Here is a 26,062-nt window from a genome sequence, read left to right as displayed (position 1 = left end):
GATTCTCACCAAATTCACTATACGTGTCAGGATACTCCGCTGTGGAGCATGATAGATGCACCTTAATTATACCGAAATGTTAGTTTTAACCTCCCTTTTCACATTGTGAAAATTTAAAAATATCAGAGAACGTACATTTTTTGGTCAAAAAAATGCTCAAAATGGTAAGCCGGCGGGTCAACGTGCTTTTGGGCGAAAATGGACCCCAAATCCGATTCTAACCAAATTCACTATACGTGTCAGGATACTCAATGCTAACTTGGGGTGAAGATTTTTCATAGCCTATTATGCATAGTTTCTGCGATATGGCATTTCAAAATCGTCGCCGATACTGAACTGGGGTGTGAAAAGCATTCCAGCTAAAATCTCAGCTCTGGAGCATGATAGATGCACACTAATTATACCAAAATGCTAGTTTTGACCCCCCTTTTCACATACTGAAAATGTAAAAAGATCAACCAACGTAAATTTTTTGGTCAAAAAAATGCTCAAAATGGTAAGCCGGCGGGTCAACGTACTTTTGGGCGAAAATGGACCCCAAATCCGATTCTCACCAAATTCACTATACGTGTCAGGATACTCCGCTGTGGAGCATGATAGATGCACCTTAATTATACCGAAATGTTAGTTTTAACCTCCCTTTTCACATTGTGAAAATTTAAAAATATCAGAGAACGTACATTTTTTGGTCAAAAAAATGCTCAAAATGGTAAGCCGGCGGGTCAACGTGCTTTTGGGCGAAAATGGACCCCAAATCCGATTCTAACCAAATTCACTATACGTGTCAGGATACTCAATGCTAACTTGGGGTGAAGATTTTTCATAGCCTATTATGCATAGTTTCTGCGATATGGCATTTCAAAATCGTCGCCGATACTGAACTGGGGTGTGAAAAGCATTCCAGCTAAAATCTCAGCTCTGGAGCATGATAGATGCACACTAATTATACCAAAATGCTAGTTTTGACCCCCCTTTTCACATACTGAAAATGTAAAAAGATCAACCAACGTAAATTTTTTGGTCAAAAAAATGCTCAAAATGGTAAGCCGGCGGGTCAACGTACTTTTGGGCGAAAATGGACCCCAAATCCGATTCTCACCAAATTCACTATACGTGTCAGGATACTCCGCTGTGGAGCATGATAGATGCACCTTAATTATACCGAAATGTTAGTTTTAACCTCCCTTTTCACATTGTGAAAATTTAAAAATATCAGAGAACGTACATTTTTTGGTCAAAAAAATGCTCAAAATGGTAACCCGGCGGGTCAACGTACTTTTGGGCGAAAATGGACCCCAAATCCGATTCTAACCAAATTCACTATACGTGTCAGGATACTCAATACTAACTTGGGGTGAAGATTTTTCATAGCCTATTATGCATAGTTTCTGCGATATGGCATTTCAAAATCGTCGCCGATACTGAACTGGGGTGTGAAAAGCATTCCAGCTAAAATCTCAGCTCTGGAGCATGATAGATGCACACTAATTATACCAAAATGCTAGTTTTGACCCCCCTTTTCACATACTGAAAATGTAAAAAGATCAACCAACGTAAATTTTTTGGTCAAAAAAATGCTCAAAATGGTAAGCCGGCGGGTCAACGTACTTTTGGGCGAAAATGGACCCCAAATCCGATTCTCACCAAATTCACTATACGTGTCAGGATACTCCGCTGTGGAGCATGATAGATGCACCTTAATTATACCGAAATGTTAGTTTTAACCTCCCTTTTCACATTGTGAAAATTTAAAAATATCAGAGAACGTACATTTTTTGGTCAAAAAAATGCTCAAAATGGTAAGCCGGCGGGTCAACGTACTTTTGGGCGAAAATGGACCCCAAATCCGATTCTAACCAAATTCACTATACGTGTCAGGATACTCAATACTAACTTGGGGTGAAGATTTTTTTAGCCTATTATGCATAGTTTCTGCGATATGGCATTTCAAAATCGTCGCCGATACTGAACTGGGGTGTGAAAAGCATTCCAGCTAAAATCTCAGCTCTGGAGCATGATAGATGCACACTAATTATACCAAAATGCTAGTTTTGACCCCCCTTTTCACATACTGAAAATGTAAAAAGATCAACCAACGTAAATTTTTTGGTCAAAAAAATGCTCAAAATGGTAAGCCGGCGGGTCAACGTACTTTTGGGCGAAAATGGACCCCAAATCCGATTCTCACCAAATTCACTATACGTGTCAGGATACTCCGCTCTGGAGCATGATAGATGCACCTTAATTATACCGAAATGTTAGTTTTAACCTCCCTTTTCACATTGTGAAAATTTAAAAATATCAGAGAACGTACATTTTTTGGTCAAAAAAATGCTCAAAATGGTAAGCCCGGCGGGTCAACGTACTTTTGGGCGAAAATGGACCCCAAATCCGATTCTAACCAAATTCACTATACGTGTCAGGATACTCAATACTAACTTGGGGTGAAGATTTTTTTTAGCCTATTATGCATAGTTTCTGCGATATGGCATTTCAAAATCGTCGCCGATACTGAACTGGGGTGTGAAAAGCATTCCAGCTAAAATCTCAGCTCTGGAGCATGATAGATGCACACTAATTATACCAAAATGCTAGTTTTGACCCCCCCTTTTCACATACTGAAAATGTAAAAAGATCAACCAACGTAAATTTTTTGGTCAAAAAAATGCTCAAAATGGTAAGCCGGCGGGTCAACGTACTTTTGGGCGAAAATGGACCCCAAATCCGATTCTCACCAAATTCACTATACGTGTCAGGATACTCCGCTGTGGAGCATGATAGATGCACCTTAATTATACCGAAATGTTAGTTTTAACCTCCCTTTTCACATTGTGAAAATTTAAAAATATCAGAGAACGTACATTTTTTGGTCAAAAAAATGCTCAAAATGGTAACCCGGCGGGTCAACGTACTTTTGGGCGAAAATGGACCCCAAATCCGATTCTAACCAAATTCACTATACGTGTCAGGATACTCAATACTAACTTGGGGTGAAGATTTTTTTTTAGCCTATTATGCATAGTTTCTGCGATATGGCATTTCAAAATCGTCGCCGATACTGAACTGGGGTGTGAAAAGCATTCCAGCTAAAATCTCAGCTCTGGAGCATGATAGATGCACACTAATTATACCAAAATGCTAGTTTTGACCCCCCTTTTCACATACTGAAAATGTAAAAAGATCAACCAACGTAAATTTTTTGGTCAAAAAAATGCTCAAAATGGTAAGCCGGCGGGTCAACGTACTTTTGGGCGAAAATGGACCCCAAATCCGATTCTCACCAAATTCACTATACGTGTCAGGATACTCCGCTGTGGAGCATGATAGATGCACCTTAATTATACCGAAATGTTAGTTTTAACCTCCCTTTTCACATTGTGAAAATTTAAAAATATCAGAGAACGTACATTTTTTGGTCAAAAAAATGCTCAAAATGGTAAGCCGGCGGGTCAACGTGCTTTTGGGCGAAAATGGACCCCAAATCCGATTCTAACCAAATTCACTATACGTGTCAGGATACTCAATGCTAACTTGGGGTGAAGATTTTTCATAGCCTATTATGCATAGTTTCTGCGATATGGCATTTCAAAATCGTCGCCGATACTGAACTGGGGTGTGAAAAGCATTCCAGCTAAAATCTCAGCTCTGGAGCATGATAGATGCACACTAATTATACCAAAATGCTAGTTTTGACTCCCCTTTTCACATACTGAAAATGTAAAAAGATCAACCAACGTAAATTTTTTGGTCAAAAAAATGCTCAAAATGGTAACCCGGCGGGTCAACGTACTTTTGGGCGAAAATGGACCCCAAATCCGATTCTAACCAAATTCACTATACGTGTCAGGATACTCAATACTAACTTGGGGTGAAGATTTTTTTTAGCCTATTATGCATAGTTTCTGCGATATGGCATTTCAAAATCGTCGCCGATACTGAACTGGGGTGTGAAAAGCATTCCAGCTAAAATCTCAGCTCTGGAGCATGATAGATGCACACTAATTATACCAAAATGCTAGTTTTGACCCCCCTTTTCACATACTGAAAATGTAAAAAGATCAACCAACGTAAATTTTTTGGTCAAAAAAATGCTCAAAATGGTAAGCCGGCGGGTCAACGTACTTTTGGGCGAAAATGGACCCCAAATCCGATTCTCACCAAATTCACTATACGTGTCAGGATACTCCGCTGTGGAGCATGATAGATGCACATTAATTATACCGAAATGTTAGTTTTAACCTCCCTTTTCACATTGTGAAAATTTAAAAATATCAGACAACGTACATTTTTTGGTCAAAAAAATGCTCAAAATGGTAAGCCGGCGGGTCAACGTACTTTTGGGCGAAAATGGACCCCAAATCCGATTCTCACCAAATTCACTATACGTGTCAGGATACTCCGCTCTGGAGCATGATAGATGCACATTAATTATACCGAAATGTTAGTTTTAACCTCCCTTTTCACATTGTGAAAATTTAAAAATATCAGAGAACGTACATTTTTTGGTCAAAAAAATGCTCAAAATGGTAAGCCGGCGGGTCAACGTACTTTTGGGCGAAAATGGACCCCAAATCCGATTCTAACCAAATTCACTATACGTGTCAGGATACTCAATACTAACTTGGGGTGAAGATTTTTTTTAGCCTATTATGCATAGTTTCTGCGATATGGCATTTCAAAATCGTCGCCGATACTGAACTGGGGTGTGAAAAGCATTCCAGCTAAAATCTCAGCTCTGGAGCATGATAGATGCACACTAATTATACCAAAATGCTAGTTTTGACCCCCCTTTTCACATACTGAAAATGTAAAAAGATCAACCAACGTAAATTTTTTGGTCAAAAAAATGCTCAAAATGGTAAGCCGGCGGGTCAACGTACTTTTGGGCGAAAATGGACCCCAAATCCGATTCTCACCAAATTCACTATACGTGTCAGGATACTCCGCTGTGGAGCATGATAGATGCACCTTAATTATACCGAAATGTTAGTTTTAACCTCCCTTTTCACATTGTGAAAATTTAAAAATATCAGAGAACGTACATTTTTTGGTCAAAAAAATGCTCAAAATGGTAAGCCGGCGGGTCAACGTGCTTTTGGGCGAAAATGGACCCCAAATCCGATTCTAACCAAATTCACTATACGTGTCAGGATACTCAATGCTAACTTGGGGTGAAGATTTTTCATAGCCTATTATGCATAGTTTCTGCGATATGGCATTTCAAAATCGTCGCCGATACTGAACTGGGGTGTGAAAAGCATTCCAGCTAAAATCTTAGCTCTGGAGCATGATAGATGCACACTAATTATACCAAAATGCTAGTTTTGACCCCCCTTTTCACATACTGAAAATGTAAAAAGATCAACCAACGTAAATTTTTTGGTCAAAAAAATGCTCAAAATGGTAACCCGGCGGGTCAACGTACTTTTGGGCGAAAATGGACCCCAAATCCGATTCTAACCAAATTCACTATACGTGTCAGGATACTCAATACTAACTTGGGGTGAAGATTTTTTTTAGCCTATTATGCATAGTTTCTGCGATATGGCATTTCAAAATCGTCGCCGATACTGAACTGGGGTGTGAAAAGCATTCCAGCTAAAATCTCAGCTCTGGAGCATGATAGATGCACACTAATTATACCAAAATGCTAGTTTTGACCCCCCTTTTCACATACTGAAAATGTAAAAAGATCAACCAACGTAAATTTTTTGGTCAAAAAAATGCTCAAAATGGTAAGCCGGCGGGTCAACGTACTTTTGGGCGAAAATGGACCCCAAATCCGATTCTCACCAAATTCACTATACGTGTCAGGATACTCCGCTGTGGAGCATGATAGATGCACCTTAATTATACCGAAATGTTAGTTTTAACCTCCCTTTTCACATTGTGAAAATTTAAAAATATCAGAGAACGTACATTTTTTGGTCAAAAAAATGCTCAAAATGGTAAGCCGGCGGGTCAACGTACTTTTGGGCGAAAATGGACCCCAAATCCGATTCTAACCAAATTCACTATACGTGTCAGGATACTCAATACTAACTTGGGGTGAAGATTTTTTTTAGCCTATTATGCATAGTTTCTGCGATATGGCATTTCAAAATCGTCGCCGATACTGAACTGGGGTGTGAAAAGCATTCCAGCTAAAATCTCAGCTCTGGAGCATGATAGATGCACACTAATTATACCAAAATGCTAGTTTTGACCCCCCTTTTCACATACTGAAAATGTAAAAAGATCAACCAACGTAAATTTTTTGGTCAAAAAAATGCTCAAAATGGTAAGCCGGCGGGTCAACGTACTTTTGGGCGAAAATGGACCCCAAATCCGATTCTCACCAAATTCACTATACGTGTCAGGATACTCCGCTGTGGAGCATGATAGATGCACCTTAATTATACCGAAATGTTAGTTTTAACCTCCCTTTTCACATTGTGAAAATTTAAAAATATCAGAGAACGTACATTTTTTGGTCAAAAAAATGCTCAAAATGGTAAGCCGGCGGGTCAACGTACTTTTGGGCGAAAATGGACCCCAAATCCGATTCTAACCAAATTCACTATACGTGTCAGGATACTCAATACTAACTTGGGGTGAAGATTTTTCATAGCCTATTATGCATAGTTTCTGCGATATGGCATTTCAAAATCGTCGCCGATACTGAACTGGGGTGTGAAAAGCATTCCAGCTAAAATCTCAGCTCTGGAGCATGATAGATGCACACTAATTATACCAAAATGCTAGTTTTGACCCCCCTTTTCACATACTGAAAATGTAAAAAGATCAACCAACGTAAATTTTTTGGTCAAAAAAATGCTCAAAATGGTAAGCCGGCGGGTCAACGTACTTTTGGGCGAAAATGGACCCCAAATCCGATTCTCACCAAATTCACTATACGTGTCAGGATACTCCGCTCTGGAGCATGATAGATGCACATTAATTATACCGAAATGTTAGTTTTAACCTCCCTTTTCACATTGTGAAAATTTAAAAATATCAGAGAACGTACATTTTTTGGTCAAAAAAATGCTCAAAATGGTAACCCGGCGGGTCAACGTACTTTTGGGCGAAAATGGACCCCAAATCCGATTCTAACCAAATTCACTATACGTGTCAGGATACTCAATACTAACTTGGGGTGAAGATTTTTTTTAGCCTATTATGCATAGTTTCTGCGATATGGCATTTCAAAATCGTCGCCGATACTGAACTGGGGTGTGAAAAGCATTCCAGCTAAAATCTCAGCTCTGGAGCATGATAGATGCACACTAATTATACCAAAATGCTAGTTTTGACCCCCCTTTTCACATACTGAAAATGTAAAAAGATCAACCAACGTAAATTTTTTGGTCAAAAAAATGCTCAAAATGGTAAGCCGGCGGGTCAACGTACTTTTGGGCGAAAATGGACCCCAAATCCGATTCTCACCAAATTCACTATACGTGTCAGGATACTCCGCTGTGGAGCATGATAGATGCACCTTAATTATACCGAAATGTTAGTTTTAACCTCCCTTTTCACATTGTGAAAATTTAAAAATATCAGAGAACGTACATTTTTTGGTCAAAAAAATGCTCAAAATGGTAAGCCGGCGGGTCAACGTACTTTTGGGCGAAAATGGACCCCAAATCCGATTCTAACCAAATTCACTATACGTGTCAGGATACTCAATACTAACTTGGGGTGAAGATTTTTCATAGCCTATTATGCATAGTTTCTGCGATATGGCATTTCAAAATCGTCGCCGATACTGAACTGGGGTGTGAAAAGCATTCCAGCTAAAATCTCAGCTCTGGAGCATGATAGATGCACACTAATTATACCAAAATGCTAGTTTTGACCCCCCCTTTTCACATACTGAAAATGTAAAAAGATCAACCAACGTAAATTTTTTGGTCAAAAAAATGCTCAAAATGGTAAGCCGGCGGGTCAACGTACTTTTGGGCGAAAATGGACCCCAAATCCGATTCTCACCAAATTCACTATACGTGTCAGGATACTCCGCTCTGGAGCATGATAGATGCACATTAATTATACCGAAATGTTAGTTTTAACCTCCCTTTTCACATTGTGAAAATGTAAAAAGATCAACCAATGTAAATTTTTTGGTCAAAAAAATGCTCAAAATGGTAAGCCGGCGGGTCAACGTACTTTTGGGCGAAAATGGACCCCAAATCCGATTCTCACCAAATTCACTATACGTGTCAGGATACTCCGCTCTGGAGCATGATAGATGCACATTAATTATACCGAAATGTTAGTTTTAAACTCCCTTTTCACATTGTGAAATTTAAAAATATCAGAGAACGTACATTTTTTGGTCAAAAAAATGCTCAAAATGGTAACCCGGCGGGTCAACGTACTTTTGGGCGAAAATGGACCCCAAATCCGATTCTAACCAAATTCACTATACGTGTCAGGATACTCAATACTAACTTGGGGTGAAGATTTTTTTTAGCCTATTATGCATAGTTTCTGCGATATGGCATTTCAAAATCGTCGCCGATACTGAACTGGGGTGTGAAAAGCATTCCAGCTAAAATCTCAGCTCTGGAGCATGATAGATGCACACTAATTATACCAAAATGCTAGTTTTGACCCCCCTTTTCACATACTGAAAATGTAAAAAGATCAACCAACGTAAATTTTTTGGTCAAAAAAATGCTCAAAATGGTAAGCCGGCGGGTCAACGTACTTTTGGGCGAAAATGGACCCCAAATCCGATTCTCACCAAATTCACTATACGTGTCAGGATACTCCGCTGTGGAGCATGATAGATGCACCTTAATTATACCGAAATGTTAGTTTTAACCTCCCTTTTCACATAGTGAAAATTTTAAAAATATCAGACAAAGTACATTTTTTGGTCAAAAAAATGCTCAAAATGGTCAACGTACTTTTGGGCGAAAATGGACCCCAAATCCGATTCTAACCAAATTCACTATACGTGTCAGGATACTCAATACTAACTTGGGGTGAAGATTTTTCTTAGCCTATTATGCATAAATTCTGCGATATGGCATTTCAAAATCGTCGCCGATACTGAACTGGGGTGTGAATAGCATTCCAGCTAAAATCTCAACTCTGGAGCATGATAGATGCACACTAAATATACCAAAATGCTAGTTTTGACTCCCCTTTTCACATAGTGAAAATGTAAAACGATAAGAAAACATACATTTTTTGGTCAAAAAAATGCTCAAAATGCTATCCCGGCGGGTCAACGAATTTTAGGCCGAAAATTTTCCCCAAATCTGATTCTCACCAAATTCACTATACGTGTCAGGATACTCAATACTAACTTGGGGTGAAGATTTTTCTTAGCCTATTATGCATAGTTTCTGCGATATGGCATTTCAAAATCGTCGCCGATACTGAACTGGGGTGTGAAAAGCATTCCAGCTAAAATCTCAGCTCTGGAGCATGATAGATGCACACTAATTATACCAAAATGCTAGTTTTGACCCCCCTTTTCACATACTGAAAATGTAAAAAGATCAACCAACGTAAATTTTTTGGTCAAAAAAATGCTCAAAATGGTAAGCCGGCGGGTCAACGTACTTTTGGGCGAAAATGGACCCCAAATCCGATTCTCACCAAATTCACTATACGTGTCAGGATACTCCGCTCTGGAGCATGATAGATGCACATTAATTATACCGAAATGTTAGTTTTAACCTCCCTTTTCACATAGTGAAAATTTAAAAATATCAGACAACGTACATTTTTTGGTCAAAAAAATGCTCAAAATGGTAAGCCGGCGGGTCAACGTACTTTTGGGCGAAAATGGACCCCAAATCCGATTCTCACCAAATTCACTATATGTGTCAGGATACTCCGCTGTGGAGCATGATAGATGCACCTTAATTATACCGAAATGTTAGTTTTAACCTCCCTTTTCACATTGTGAAAATTTAAAAATATCAGAGAACGTACATTTTTTGGTCAAAAAAATGCTCAAAATGGTAACCCGGCGGGTCAACGTACTTTTGGGCGAAAATGGACCCCAAATCCGATTCTAACCAAATTCACTATACGTGTCAGGATACTCAATACTAACTTGGGGTGAAGATTTTTTTTTAGCCTATTATGCATAGTTTCTGCGATATGGCATTTCAAAATCGTCGCCGATACTGAACTGGGGTGTGAAAAGCATTCCAGCTAAAATCTCAGCTCTGGAGCATGATAGATGCACACTAATTATACCAAAATGCTAGTTTTGACCCCCCCTTTTCACATACTGAAAATGTAAAAAGATCAACCAACGTAAATTTTTTGGTCAAAAAAATGCTCAAAATGGTAAGCCGGCGGGTCAACGTACTTTTGGGCGAAAATGGACCCCAAATCCGATTCTCACCAAATTCACTATACGTGTCAGGATACTCCGCTGTGGAGCATGATAGATGCACCTTAATTATACCGAAATGTTAGTTTTAACCTCCCTTTTCACATAGTGAAAATTTAAAAATATCAGAGAACGTACATTTTTTGGTCAAAAAAATGCTCAAAATGGTAAGCCGGCGGGTCAACGTACTTTTGGGCGAAAATGGACCCCAAATCCGATTCTAACCAAATTCACTATACGTGTCAGGATACTCAATACTAACTTGGGGTGAAGATTTTTTTAGCCTATTATGCATAGTTTCTGCGATATGGCATTTCAAAATCGTCGCCGATACTGAACTGGGGTGTGAAAAGCATTCCAGCTAAAATCTCAGCTCTGGAGCATGATAGATGCACACTAATTATACCAAAATGCTAGTTTTGACCCCCCTTTTCACATACTGAAAATGTAAAAAGATCAACCAACGTAAATTTTTTGGTCAAAAAAATGCTCAAAATGGTAAGCCGGCGGGTCAACGTACTTTTGGGCGAAAATGGACCCCAAATCCGATTCTCACCAAATTCACTATACGTGTCAGGATACTCCGCTGTGGAGCATGATAGATGCACCTTAATTATACCGAAATGTTAGTTTTAACCTCCCTTTTCACATTGTGAAAATTTAAAAATATCAGAGAACGTACATTTTTTGGTCAAAAAAATGCTCAAAATGGTAAGCCGGCGGGTCAACGTACTTTTGGGCGAAAATGGACCCCAAATCCGATTCTAACCAAATTCACTATACGTGTCAGGATACTCAATACTAACTTGGGGTGAAGATTTTTCATAGCCTATTATGCATAGTTTCTGCGATATGGCATTTCAAAATCGTCGCCGATACTGAACTGGGGTGTGAAAAGCATTCCAGCTAAAATCTCAGCTCTGGAGCATGATAGATGCACACTAATTATACCAAAATGCTAGTTTTGACCCCCCTTTTCACATACTGAAAATGTAAAAAGATCAACCAACGTAAATTTTTTGGTCAAAAAAATGCTCAAAATGGTAAGCCGGCGGGTCAACGTACTTTTGGGCGAAAATGGACCCCAAATCCGATTCTAACCAAATTCACTATACGTGTCAGGATACTCAATACTAACTTGGGGTGAAGATTTTTTTTAGCCTATTATGCATAGTTTCTGCGATATGGCATTTCAAAATCGTCGCCGATACTGAACTGGGGTGTGAAAAGCATTCCAGCTAAAATCTCAGCTCTGGAGCATGATAGATGCACACTAATTATACCAAAATGCTAGTTTTGACCCCCCCTTTTCACATACTGAAAATGTAAAAAGATCAACCAACGTAAATTTTTTGGTCAAAAAAATGCTCAAAATGGTAAGCCGGCGGGTCAACGTACTTTTGGGCGAAAATGGACCCCAAATCCGATTCTCACCAAATTCACTATACGTGTCAGGATACTCCGCTCTGGAGCATGATAGATGCACATTAATTATACCAAAATGCTAGTTTTGACCCTCCTTTTCACATACTGAAAATGTAAAAAGATCAACAAAACGTAAATTTTTTGGTCAAAAAAATGCTCAAAATGGTAAGCCGGCGGGTCAACGTACTTTTGGGCGAAAATGGACCCCAAATCCGATTCTCACCAAATTCACTATACGTGTCAGGATACTCCGCTGTGGAGCATGATAGATGCACCTTAATTATACCGAAATGTTTGTTTTAACCTCCCTTTTCACATTGTGAAAATTTAAAAATATCAGAGAACGTACATTTTTTGGTCAAAAAAATGCTCAAAATGGTAAGCCGGCGGGTCAACGTACTTTTGGGCGAAAATGGACCCCAAATCCGATTCTAACCAAATTCACTATACGTGTCAGGATACTCAATACTAACTTGGGGTGAAGATTTTTTTTAGCCTATTATGCATAGTTTCTGCGATATGGCATTTCAAAATCGTCGCCGATACTGAACTGGGGTGTGAAAAGCATTCCAGCTAAAATCTCAGCTCTGGAGCATGATAGATGCACACTAATTATACCAAAATGCTAGTTTTGACCCCCCCTTTTCACATACTGAAAATGTAAAAAGATCAACCAACGTAAATTTTTTGGTCAAAAAAATGCTCAAAATGGTAAGCCGGCGGGTCAACGTACTTTTGGGCGAAAATGGACCCCAAATCCGATTCTCACCAAATTCACTATACGTGTCAGGATACTCCGCTCTGGAGCATGATAGATGCACATTAATTATACCGAAATGTTAGTTTTAACCTCCCTTTTCACATTGTGAAAATGTAAAAAGATCAACCAATGTAAATTTTTTGGTCAAAAAAATGCTCAAAATGGTAAGCCGGCGGGTCAACGTACTTTTGGGCGAAAATGGACCCCAAATCCGATTCTCACCAAATTCACTATACGTGTCAGGATACTCCGCTCTGGAGCATGATAGATGCACATTAATTATACCGAAATGTTAGTTTTAACCTCCCTTTTCACATTGTGAAAATGTAAAAAGATCAGAAAACATAAATTTTTTGGTCAAAAAAATGCTCAAAATGCTAACCCGGCGGGTCAACAAATTTTAGGCCGAAAATTTTCCCCAAATCTGATTCTCACCAAATTCACTATACGTGTCAGGAAACTCCGCTCTGGAGCATGATAGATGCACATTAATTATACCGAAATGTTAGTTTTAACCTCCCTTTTCATATAGTGAAAATTTAAAAATATCAGACAACGTACATTTTTTGGTCAAAAAAATGCTCAAAATGGTAAGCCGGCGGGTCAACTTACTTTTGGGCGAAAATGGACCCCAAATCCGATTCTAACCAAATTCACTATACGTGTCAGGATACTCAATACTAACTTGGGGTGAAGATTTTTCTTAGCCTATTATGCATAGTTTCTGCGATATGGCATTTCAAAATCGTCGCCAATACTGAACTGGGGTGTGAATAGCATTCCAGCTAAGATCTCAACTCTGGAGCATGATATATGCACACTAATTATACCAAAATGCTAGTTTTGACCCCCCCCCCCCCTTTTCACATAGTGAAAATGTAAAAAGATCAACCAACGTAAATTTGTTGGTCAAAAAAATGCTCAAAATGGTAAGCCGGCGGGTCAACGTACTTTTGGGCGAAAATGGACCCCAAATCCGATTCTCACCAAATTCACTATACGTGTCAGGATACTCCGCTGTGGAGCATGATAGATGCACCTTAATTATACCGAAATGTGAGTTTTAACCTCCCTTTTCACATAGTGAAAATTTAAAAATATCAGAGAACGTACATTTTTTGGTCAAAAAAATGCTCAAAATGGTAACCCGGCGGGTCAACGTACTTTTGGGCGAAAATGGACCCCAAATCCGATTCTAACCAAATTCACTATACGTGTCAGGATACTCAATACTAACTTGGGGTGAAGATTTTTTTTAGCCTATTATGCATAGTTTCTGCGATATGGCATTTCAAAATCGTCGCCAATACTGAACTGGGGTGTGAATAGCATTCCAGCTAAGATCTCAACTCTGGAGCATGATATATGCTCACTAATTATACCAAATTGCTAGTTTTGACCCCCCTTTTCACATACTGAAAATGTAAAAAGATCAACCAACATAAATATTTTGGTCAAAAAAATGCTCAAAATGGACCCCAAATCCGATTCTCACCAAATTCACTATTCGTTTCAGGATACTCAATACTAACTTGGGGTGAAGTTTTTTAACCTATTATGCATTCGCCAATACTGAACGTGAAAAGCATTCCAGCTAAAATCTCAACACTGGAGCATGATAGATGCACACTAATTATACCATAATGCTAGTTTTGACTAGCCAAAAGACTCGAATTCTCATTAAGCCTACTGAGCATTGTTTTTCTCCGTGTCCCGTTTCATATAGACCAGGGTTGAAGACTACCAAAGCTCATTCTCCCTATACATCCAACTTGTTTCTGAGGACTATCCAACAAATGTATTCTACCACAGTCTCCTATAGCCTCGAGACATAGAAAACACACTGGAGATGAGAATACCCATGCAGTAATGTTTATTCTGGATTCTCGTTTTTGCTCTCGCCTAGTCCTAGTTGATACTGTTTGTTTCTTGCTTTACCAGAGCTGGGTTTTACTTCACATGTTTGATTTGTCTGCATACGTTTACAGCAAAGCTTTTGTTGACTGGAAACTGCATCTATGTCTGTCACCTGAAAATGAGTTAGATTAAAACCATTTATTAAAATACATTTTTTAATATTTTAACACCATGGACATGCAAAGTATGTTATAAATAGAAATGTGTATATTAATTCATTTTAAATCAACAAAACTTTGTCCCACTAGCGTTGATTAGCATTAATTCATTTCAATTAAACACTTCCCATAAACAGGAACCACTACACCCATGATTTTTAAATCTTTTGTCTGCAATCTGACTTAAATAAATGCCTGTTTATTTGAATATTTTCTGGATGTGACTATTCAATATGACTTACTAAGAATGAAATGACCCTAAGCTGAACTGATCTCCCACCCAGCTATCAGATATCAGAGAATGTCACGTTAGAATCAAAGCCTGCTTTGTGTGTGTGTGTGTGTGTGTGTGTGTGTGTGTGTGTGTTTGCGTGTGTTGCTAAAGACACAGGGCATTGTCCAGGTTGATCCTCCGACAAGGATCTAACACTTCCAAACACTCATAAACACGTGCTTAATGCCCTGTTTGTAATGACAGTGTGTGCATTAATTATTTATATTTTGAGAGTAATTATTGTGCATTAAGTGTTCATGTGTGTGTTTCTCAAAGGAGATGTCCTTCAGTCTGTCTGTATGTTCAATTCAATAGCAGATACTCTGATCTCCTGGACATGTTCTGCACACACTGTGGAGCTGTCCAGGCTTCTGTCTTTTCCAGCCCGGTGGAAGCCTGTACGTTCCCTGCTCATTCCGTCCACAGAGAGGTGCTACAGAAAAAATCCAGTCAAATTTCAAAAAGGGTTTTTAATTTACATTAAGAATTGAAAGCTTTTTTTTTTTTAGTACAAAGTTATTTTTCTTGTATTTTTAATTTTTTTTTTGCAATGATATGAGAACATTTGTAACTTTTTATTTTGAAATTGCACATTTCATAACTGCAAGTTTCATCTTATTATGTTGGCTTTGTAGAAGGTGACATATTGAAGCTTTCATATTTAAGCTTAGACGAAAATTTATCAAGAGTAAATCCTCCCAGGGCTTTCGAGCCATATGCACCAAATTTGGATATGTTGTGGAACCTGGTCTGACGTTTGTTTCTCTTACTTTCCTAAGTGATCCGAGTTCCGGTAACGGGTCTCAAAATTTGCCTTTTTTCCCATAGACTCCCATTATAAAATTTGTAGGTTTATAACTCGGCAAGCTTTCAAACTATCTACACCAAACTTGACCAGCTCCGTTAGGGTGATACTCTGAACAAAGTTTTAAATTGGTGCACCAACTGGCCTTTCGGTTGTTCTGCAGCCCCGCCCCCAAAATATGCAAAATCAAAAAACATTTTACAACATTGACATGTGACATATCAAAACACTCAGGACAATGAGGGGAACTTCCTCACGGGTATTCTGATGACATTACGTGACGTCACGTGAAAATCAAAAATTAGCACCACATGGGCATATCATATATCAAAACACTCAGCCCAACGAGGGGAATTGCCTCACATGTATTTTGGGAACTTCCTCAAGAGTATTTGGATGACGCCACATGCTTGTCTCCACTTGCCTCCAAATGTGTTGGCACCCTAGTGTTCTGTCCACTTGCCTCCAAACGTAACACTGATCCTTATGTCCATTCGCCTCCAAAAAAACGGACTTTGTGAATGCTTGCTTTGTCAAAGCCAACATCAAAGTTTGTCGCGACAAACTTTACAAATCTAGTTATTTGTTGTTTCATTTTGTGCCAATTGGAGACATTTTTGTGGCATCTGATATTTTTAGAGGCTTTGTGTCGTTTCTAAAGACTATACAATAGCAAGAGGTTTTGTGTGATTTGGAGAGGTTTTGTGCCATTTGGAGATGCTTTCAACTCTGTTTGAATAACCTTACACAAATTTATAGTGGTTGAATATAACTCCTTTAAATTTTAAATACTTATGAACAGGTACCTGGGGCATGTCAGAGAGCAGAAATGGTTTGGCAATATCTGTATTATTAGTATTTTATTTAATTAGTATTTTCTTAGTGTTTTATTAATTATTTATTTTTGTTTATTGTTGTTTAATTTACAATATCTGTATTTCTATACTATATCTGTATTATTTATTTATTTATTTATTTATTTATTCATTTATTTATTTATTTATTTATTGTGGCTTCTTTCCGAATATTAGCATAATATTTGCATATCACCTCAATCTATTTTAATGCATAATACATACTAATACATACTGCTTACTTGCCCTCGTTTGTGGGGAGAAGCAGCCTTGTACTGCCTGTTTTGGTCTCCACCTTGCGGGTGGAGTATGTAAGTGAATGTAAGTGAATGAGTGAGCATTTTTTGACCAAGTAATGCTTTGGTGGAATAATAACTCCACTATTATTTCTTTGTTTGTTTGTGTGTTTAATTAATTAATTAGTTTATTATTATTATTATTATTATTGTTATTATTGTTATTATTATTATTATTATTATTATTATTATTATTATTATAAGTCTTATAATTATCGTGCCTGATTTTTCCAAATATCATCAGGTGAAAAAACATAATTAAATTACATGATTTAGATCAAGCCAGCGTTGTGACACAGACATGAGTACCGTGTACATAAACAGCCTGTAAAGTATTTTTTTATCTATCGATCTATCTATCTATTTTATTTTATTTTATTTTTTTCAAGATTTGCAGCATGTTTTTCCCCCCTGAGGAAATGCATTGATGGAGATTTATTGCTCGTAAATAAACATACGAGTGTAGGACCTTATCAGCGCGGACAAACCCGACAGTGACGCATGAGGAAGTCGCTACCTGTTTACAGCGGAAGACACCTGAGAGACACTAGAGACTAGAGACGCGTCGATTTTCTACTGCGACGGAAGCAGCTTTGTGTCGTGGAATGGCTCGGTTATTTCTCTTGGTTTCTGTCTGCCTTTGTAGCGCAGGAATAGTTCTTGGGCAGGAGGGATGTGTGTTTACTGAGCTGAACCAAGGTCTGAACCTTAAGTCATTGGACGCGGGCGCGAACTATTCTGATCACCTGGTCGATATTTCCGACGAGCGTCAGTGCCAAAATGTTTGCTGTACCAGAGAAGACTGCCACTTGGCCCTGATTGTAACTCCAGCCGACGGCTCACAGCAGTGCTTCCTCGTGAACTGTATGAAAGACGGCAAAAATGTTTGTGATTTGGAACCGAGTGAGCAATCCAAAGCCTACATCAAGTCTCAGGTCTCAGACCGCTCCAACAGCTCCACAGGTAAACACCGGAAATACATGGCACTCTGTCAGCAGTAGCGTTTCAGTATTTAAGGCATTTTATATTCAAAGCAGAGAAATTATTTAGTTAATAAAATGATTCAGTTAAGTACTTTTTGACGATATTTGATATACTTTGATTTAATGACCGTAAATAAGTGTGTGTGCGCGTGTGAGATATGTGAAACATCGTGTACAGGTGTATTCTATGAATTGATGAACATAAATTATTTTGTTAACATGCTTGCCACTCTGTCACCATTTCACATGTAGGGGTTAACAATAATATAGGGATAAGAAGCAGAATCAGGTTTATTGGCCAAGTGTGTTGACACACACAAGGAATTTGGTTCCAGCGGTTTGTGACTCTCAAAAGTACAAACATAAATAACACTATACTATACAAGATAATAGGGGTTACACAAGATAGGGGTTTCTAATATGTTGGGGTTTCTAATATTTTGTAAGAACAGACAAATGGCAACTGTGCTAATGTAATCTGAAATAAAATAAAAGTTTCTTCCCCTCAAAAAAAGTGCATGGCGAAGCCTTAAGGCTGCTCTACAAGGTCAGCATAACTGGTGTAACTGAGCATATGAAAACATGGGCTGATGACATGTGAAACAATTTAGAACAGCTTCTTTCTTTCTTTTTTTTCTTCTGGTCTTTGTTTCATTGCTATTCTAACTTCCCACTTGTTCTACTTGATAAACCGGTATTTTTTTTTTTTATATATGTTTCTTTCCTGTAAGATGTGCACAGGAAATGATACTTGATGACTCCTAAATAAATCCAAAACAACATGATAGAATAGTCTGAAAACGTTTGGCCACTTGTTTAAAAGCATGCACAGTGGACGATTTTTTTTAAACTTGTGTATTAACCACTAGTGCAGTGGCTCAAGGAAAACAATATATTTTAAACCTTCCTCTCTATGTGCATTTCAGATTACTGTCGTTTTGAAAAAGTGGTCGGTCACTGCCGGGCCTCCTTCCCTCGATACTACTACGATGTCACTGACCAAACCTGTAAAACATTTGTGTATGGGGGATGTGGAGGAAACAACAACAACTTCAAAACAAAGGAAGAATGTGAAAATGCATGTAGTGGCGTCACCGGTAAGTGTGGAGAGATATATGTATGTATGTATGTATGAATACAAATAATATTTGTGTTTATATTATTCATAACTTTCGATGTAATTTAGTATCCAAGCCAATCAAATGATTACACATCTCACTGCAATATCATGCTGATCATTCATTTAATGTAAACTGTTTTTTTAGTGGACAGAACAGCTTGCGTGAAATTCTCCTTAAAAAGCCTGTAGACAGACCGCTGATAGAACTCCATTGACACATGGCTTCTGTTGGCTTGTATGGCAGATTAAAGGACACTGGTTTTTTTTTTTTAAACGATTGTGAAAAGATTAACACTTACTGGACAACAGGCTTTCAATATGTCACTGTGAGTCCCACCTGTATGCTCTGTGTCTCGGAGTGAGCTGGAGTCTGTTTTTTTTGCTTGTCCTGTGAAAAACTTGGTTATAAATGATGATCGATCCTATGAAATGTCTTCTAATCACTTAAATGATAGAAATGAACATTTTAAACTAAACTTAAAAATATCAGGAGCAGGTTCAGACCCATTCAGAAATGCAGTAACGGTCAACTATTGTTTTTTTTTTAAGTATAAAGTTGTATCTGCTTATTGTCTTTGTTGTTTTATAGGTTTAGCTAGCTGCACATTCACTATATTCAGTGAATTTATTTAATTTATCAGGAAAGACAAATAAACAGATGGTGAAACCAACAGATGACTTTTTAAGAACATTTATTTATTTATTTAGTTAGTTTTATTACTATAAAGTTCTTCACTGTAGAGCTTATCAAAGATTAACCATATCAAAGCTGTTCATATGCTGATCAGATATTAGGGAATGTTTTAGAAAGGTCATAATTTAAGTGTTATGTTAATTTAACACTTCTTTTTTTTAGTGGTCTTTCTAATAAGTAAAACGTATGTGGTTTGCTTCCGCCAGCAAAATGTCTATCAAAGTTGATTGTGAACTAGGAAATAGTTTGATCTTCACTTCCTGGTTTTGTACAATGCTGTGGTGTTCATGTCTCAGCTGAGTCTTTCATAACCGTGCAGGAAGTGAGTCACAGGCAGCTTCAGATTACGCCTGATTTGTTGAGTAACTGGTTGTGTGACCTCTGTTTTAGTTTGATTGCTTTTCTCAAGAAACTTGTTGCAGGACAAGATCCATCAGAGCTTTCTATCTGAGCTCTGGGCAAAATGGGGTTAAACCGGTAGTGAGGTTGATGGTAATGACTGCAGGCTATATATATATACATATATATGTATATATATAGCCTGCAAAAATATATATATTTCAGACTAAATACAATACATATTTTTTCTTTTTTGTTTTTTTAAATAGATTTTTATATTTATTTTTATATATGTTAGAAAATAGTGTTTTTAAAAATGACTAAAGGAGGTTAATAGCAGTATAATATTGTAAACAAAATGTGCTATAGGTTCAAGTTTCAAAAGTTTATTGTCCTATGTACAGGAAGCAGTTGGTTACATGTACAATGAGATTCTTACTCTGCGACCGCTCCCGGCAACCTCTGATGTAATTTAAACAGGTCAAAAACAGACACTTGCTATAAAAAGCATATATGGGCAATGTAAACATTGAAAATGCATATGTAAAGGACTGTAGAGGCTGATTCAATAGTGGTTCATGATGTTATTTTCAGTTCTTAATGTGTGAGTAAGCAGGGTGGAGCAGAGCCTGGAAACCTGTCAAGAGTTTAAAGTGAAAACTCTTTCTGTAGTGGTGCCAGAAGTTTATTTTAAATTTAAAATAATTTAATAAGTTAAATTTTATTTATACACCGTACACAGAAACTGTGCGTGACATAAAAGTAGAGTAGAAAATAATAAAATACAAAATATATAAAATCACTATTGTACCGTCTGCTTGACTGTAGGAGTGTGGAACAGGTTCACCATACCTTACAATTCATGTATGAATTCTTCTAAATGTTTTGTTTGAATTAAGTGTACAATCATGGTTTTTGGACACTGCTGAGGCAGTGTCAACCCCTGTGGCAGTGTCAACCCCTGTGTCAAACATGGCAGTTCAATCCCTGTGGGGTTCTTATCCTGGAGAAACCCCCTGGAGCTCCCTGCTCTTTATGAATGCACTCTATTAATATGAGAATGATACACAGATTTACTTGTACTTTTTTATTGCACTGACTTTTTTTTTTTTTTTTTTTAATTTTTCCTTTCTTTATTTTTTTAATTTTTGCTTTGTGCACAGGTGATGTCATTACTGATACCTCAGCATCTTCAAAATCCAGAAAGGCCTTGTCTCAGGACCTCACAGGTAAAATCCTTCTTATTCTAGTCTGCACTTATAGCTTTATAACATATATCCCTAGTTTTAACAATCATTAAATATAGTTTATTGTTACAATTTTAAGAGGGGCAGTTTGACTTCTGATACAGAATCAAAATAGCAAAGATTGTGCTGAATGTTGTGCGAGTTAAATATTGCTCTGGCTTCTGAAATCTCACTTCTGCACCATTGCATTCCTCTGTAAAACCACAGCTTGTTTCTCTGTGTGTTTATCATTTATGTACGTCTGCTTTGCTCTAGCTCTGGTCTAGTGTAATAATGTTACATATTCGTATGTTCAAGTATTTTTTGCCTTATAAAAGGATTGATGAACCTAATAGAATTGTATCATATGACAATAAATGCATATGTAATGAAATTAACCCTTAATATCTTGATCTGCATCCACAGCTAAATCTTCTGAATCTTCCCTGCCTGAGATGACATCAGAAGAGTATGCAGGTGTGTGTACTTTTTTAACACACATTGGTTTTTTTTTTGGTGTAATTCTTGTAGTTTTTCTTTTTCTTTGCGAGCTTAAAAACTTGAGTACTAACCCATAGCCAACCATTTAATTTGGCCAAATGGCATTAAAGAATCATATCAAAGTCACTGATTACTATTTCACTTCTATTTAAATTCACTTCTTTGTAACTTGATTTGGTGATGTGACAGTTGGTAACACCATCAACTCATTGTCTTCTTTTCAGAGAAGTGCCAGGCTGAACCACAGGTAGGACTATGCAGGGCCTCTATTCCACGCTACTACTACACAAGTGGCACGTGTAAACGCTTCAGATTTGGTGGATGTGGTGGCAATAGCAACAACTACAACACTGAGGAGGAGTGCATGAAAACCTGCACAGGTACTTATATGGTGGACACACACATATATATAAAGGCACACACACACACACACACACACACACACATATATATATATATTTCATATATTCATATCTCTCTTTTTTCCCATCGCTTTCATTCTTGTGACTTTCTTGTTTTGAAAAGGTCATTGTGGTCACAGACACGTGAACAGCAATCACAGACAGATTGCATGCTTTATGATTCTGAGGCTTGCGAGTAGAGAATCTTGTAAGGAATGGGTTAATAATCTTGTCACCTCTTTTTGTAGTGAAAATCGTGGATTCGAAGAAAACACCTGATTTTGACAATGCAGAATACAAAGGTAAGATGCAACTTTTATCAAACAAATAATTTCAGTTGTGTGAGGAGGAAAAATGAATGGCATCCATAGCGCCAGTAAACACTGTGTGTGCTACACAGCGGCCTGCGTTGTATCATCTGACCCTGGGCCATGCCGAGCTGCTTTCTGGATGTACTACTTTGAGCCAAAAACTCAGACCTGCCAGCAGTTCATCTACGGAGGCTGCAAAGGCAACAAGAACCGTTATAGCACCCTGGAGGAATGCATGTCCAATTGTGCTGGGAAAGACGGTAGAAGGAGATTTTATATACAAATAATAAATTCTATAAATTATTTAATAGTTTTTAAATAAACTGCTGTTCTTGGTTCCACAGAAGTAAGTAAATAAATAAAATAAAAAGCAATCTACTAATTAAGCCATTTGTTAACAGCAAATGCATAATGTGAATTTTTGTTTTTATCCTTACATGTACGGGAAGGCTTAACCCTACTTAACCCTGCATTTATACCTGCTAGCCTCTCAATACATGTGCAAATCCAAGATGGTGACCACATTTACAGACCTCAGTATTCATCACTGTTGTTCCGGTCTTCTTCCAGGAGCAGAATATTTTCCCACATATTGAAGTTTATTCAAATCAAACTCCAAAGCACTGTTGGTCCTCTGGATGGCAAATCAGAGTTTAAATTAACTCTCAAAGCCTTGGTGCAAACACACTCTGTGTGTGTGAAAATGCCATTAGCTATGAGCTGTAATTTTCTCTCACAATATTTTGAGAGTAAATTCTCATAGAGCACATTTTCTTAGAAAGAGCTTTATAGACCTTTAGGTTCTTGTCACACGTAGTGTTGTGTGACAGAAGAGTGTCAGCAAGAATATAACTGAAAGGTTTACAAGACAGTAGTAAGAGCAGTTCTGCTGTATGGGTTAGAGACTGTAGCAGTACAGAAAAGACATGAGGCAGAGATGAAGGTATCAGAGATGAGGATGTTGAAGTTCTCTTTAGGAGTGACGAGGATGGACAGGATTAGGAACGAGCACATCAGTGGGACAGCTCAGGTTTGCTGTTTTGGGGACAAGGTCAGAGAGGCTAGATTGAGGTGGTTTGGACATGTACAGAGGAGGGAGATGGTTATATTGGTAAAAGGATGTTGGAGATGGAGCTGCCAGGTAAGAGGTCAAGATGAAGGCCAATGAGGAGATATATGGGTGTGTTAAATGAGGTGTGAGGGTAGAGGATGCCGAGGACAGAGTTAGGTGGAAACGGATCTGAAAATGATGTCCTGGGATTGATTCCAACGCAGAGTCGTCTCCATCAGAAAAAATATTGATTAAAATATTGGAACTAACCCCCTCATGCTGTCTAGTATGATTGTTTCATGTTGTTATATTACTTCCTGTTTTGTGACAGTAGGGCAGGGGTTAATATGGTCAGCATTGGAGATGGAATGACTTATTAAACCAGACTTTGATGGGACTGGAGTACTGTAATTAGCTCACATTTGGTGTGTTGGTGTTGAGCGGCACATCTTGTGTTGGTACCAAAGGGAAAATACTACTAATAATAAACAGACAGCAAACGTCCACAGATTTAAAGGACATTTTATATGTTAAAGCAAACCTATATAACCCTAAACGTGTTTGCATTTGTTTTGTCATATAATCATAAGTATGTATATTGCTGTAGGGGGATTTGAGGAGCATGGACACCACAGAGCTCGCTGGACTCCAGGTAAGACAGTATGACATGAACATGCAGACCTTTCTGCGTATTATTTACACACACACACACACACACACACACACACACTTTTTATGTTCTTATATATGTAATATGCTCTTAATCAATTTCCGTCATACTTTTTTTTTTTTAATTTTCTTCTCAGCCTTTTTCTTAGTGGCTACTCTGGCCATCATGTCAGTCGTGCTGCTTGTCGGTTTGTTCCTGATCTCAGTGCGCCGTGTGAAGCATCAGCGCCTCCTCTTACTGGATGACAAGCAAGAGCTATTACCAGAGGAGCAACTTCCTGAGGAGGAGGAACGTAAATCCTAAACCACTAAAAATAATCACTAAATCCTTTTCTTTTTCTTCTTGCCCTGCCTGCTACTGAGCATCACTATATATCTACACTCCAAAGCTGTCACACAATATGTCTCACATACCTTGGGTTTGGGAAAGCTTTGAGAAGCTAGGGCATTAATACAATAGCAGAATATTGAACTCAGTGATTATTATTATGTGGTAAAATTGTTCTGTATAAGTTAAACCACACAAAACACTTTAACAGCTTTAATATGATTCTTTATGTAATATCTAAGTCAGATGTAATATCTAATTCTGAAGGTAGTTCGTTAAAACACTGAATGTTTGTGTGGAACTTGCAGTGTTTTTAGCAATGGGGAAAATGTTTAACTTTCTTTTCTCTTTTGTGTTTTGTGCTGTGAAATAAAGCTGTCAGCAATAGAGCAAATGAACCGAATTTCATTTGCTCATTAAAAACAATGTCTTATCCACAGCATACACTGGAAAATGGGGAGATTTTTAGAAGGCTATTTAATGCATTCCTGAAACATAAAGGGGTTTTCTGTTCTTTCATTTCATTCGACCTGTCAATATGGCAATACCTTTTGGGTTTTGCATAATTTCACATGTAACCATGTCTTTCAATCTAATTTTTTTAAACTAAATTACTTGCTTTTAAAATTAATAGTGAAACTCAAATTTAAACAGACATTATAAGATAAATAATATTAGAAAGATCATTTGGACATAGAAGCTTGATTATTATAGGACCAGTCTTTTAGTTCATGGTACACTCCATTATTTTGAAACTACGTTAAACAAAAGTCTTTATGTCCAACAATATGGCCATCTGTTGTTGGAGAACACCATCATGTATCGCAAAGATTTAAGGTTTAAAATACATTTACAAGGAACATTTTTAAATACGATTACTGATTAATTACCTGACCAATGTGAAACCAAATTGTGAATTCTTAGCACATCTATGTTTGTCACACAAAATGAGATGAATAGGTACAATATTTGAACTACTTACAGATTGTTTTTTTTTTTTTTTAAATATATTTTTGGATTTTTTAGCTGAATAAAACACTACTGGTGATGTAACAGGATCCTTAGCTGTCAAGTAATATTTTATCATGTCTTTAACCTGAAATCACTGTAAACTGATCCAATAAACAGGCTTAAACAGGCTTTTGATGTGTGAGTTATTTATAGTATAAGTTTTCTCTTCCTTCCAGTTAGTCCATTCTTAATGACACAGGCTTTTAAAGGCTTGTAGGCATTACTGTACAGTGCATGTCTAAATGTTTAGATGTTTGATTAAAAAAAGTGCATTAGGCAGAGTAATCCATGCTATGTTCATTCTTCAATTCTCTGGAGCTGTACTGGAAGGAATGAATGATATTCTTTCAAAAGATTATCCCCTGGTTTGTGGTGTTTATTGATAGTGATCTAAAGCCCTGTATAACATCTGTGTTCAGTTGGTTTGGGACCTGGCAACTGGGTAGATCGTTACCGGCTATTAAATGATTTACATCCTTTTCATCCCCTTATGCCCAACAGTTTCTGTTATTTTTCTTAACTTTGTCAACCATCTATATATTTAGTAGTTAAAATGTGAATAAGTTTACATACTGGGAATTTGGGTTTAAAATA

The 26,062-nt window shown here is 37.6% G+C and overlaps 1 protein-coding gene across 1 annotated transcript; it reads left to right on the top strand.

Moving 5' to 3' along the window:
* The first annotated feature begins 17,335 nt into the window (after positions 1-17,335).
* Positions 17,336-25,596, top strand: spint2 (serine peptidase inhibitor, Kunitz type, 2). Its single transcript, XM_027175267.2, has 9 exons — positions 17,336-17,797; positions 18,744-18,914; positions 21,134-21,199; positions 21,623-21,673; positions 21,922-22,077; positions 22,347-22,400; positions 22,499-22,669; positions 24,068-24,112; positions 24,267-25,596. Exons 1-9 carry the CDS (start codon positions 17,440-17,442, stop codon positions 24,431-24,433), a joined length of 1,239 nt encoding a protein of 412 aa, XP_027031068.1. The 5' UTR covers positions 17,336-17,439; the 3' UTR covers positions 24,434-25,596.
* Positions 25,597-26,062: the final 466 nt, after the last annotated feature.

This window comes from Tachysurus fulvidraco, chromosome 11 (genome assembly GCF_022655615.1).
Source record: "Tachysurus fulvidraco isolate hzauxx_2018 chromosome 11, HZAU_PFXX_2.0, whole genome shotgun sequence".
NCBI lineage: Eukaryota > Metazoa > Chordata > Actinopteri > Siluriformes > Bagridae > Tachysurus > Tachysurus fulvidraco.
This window is presented reverse-complemented; position numbering and strand designations above follow the sequence as displayed.

Excerpts from the sequence above, each read along its gene's own strand:
- spint2 (XM_027175267.2), top strand. The coding sequence starts at position 17,440 with ATGGCTCGGTTATTTCTCTTGGTTTCTGTCTGCCTTTGTAGCGCAGGA. Across the intron at positions 17,798-18,743 it reads CCGCTCCAACAGCTCCACAG|ATTACTGTCGTTTTGAAAAA; the intron begins GTAAACACCGGA and ends TGTGCATTTCAG. Across the intron at positions 24,113-24,266 it reads CAGAGCTCGCTGGACTCCAG|CCTTTTTCTTAGTGGCTACT; the intron begins GTAAGACAGTAT and ends TTTTCTTCTCAG.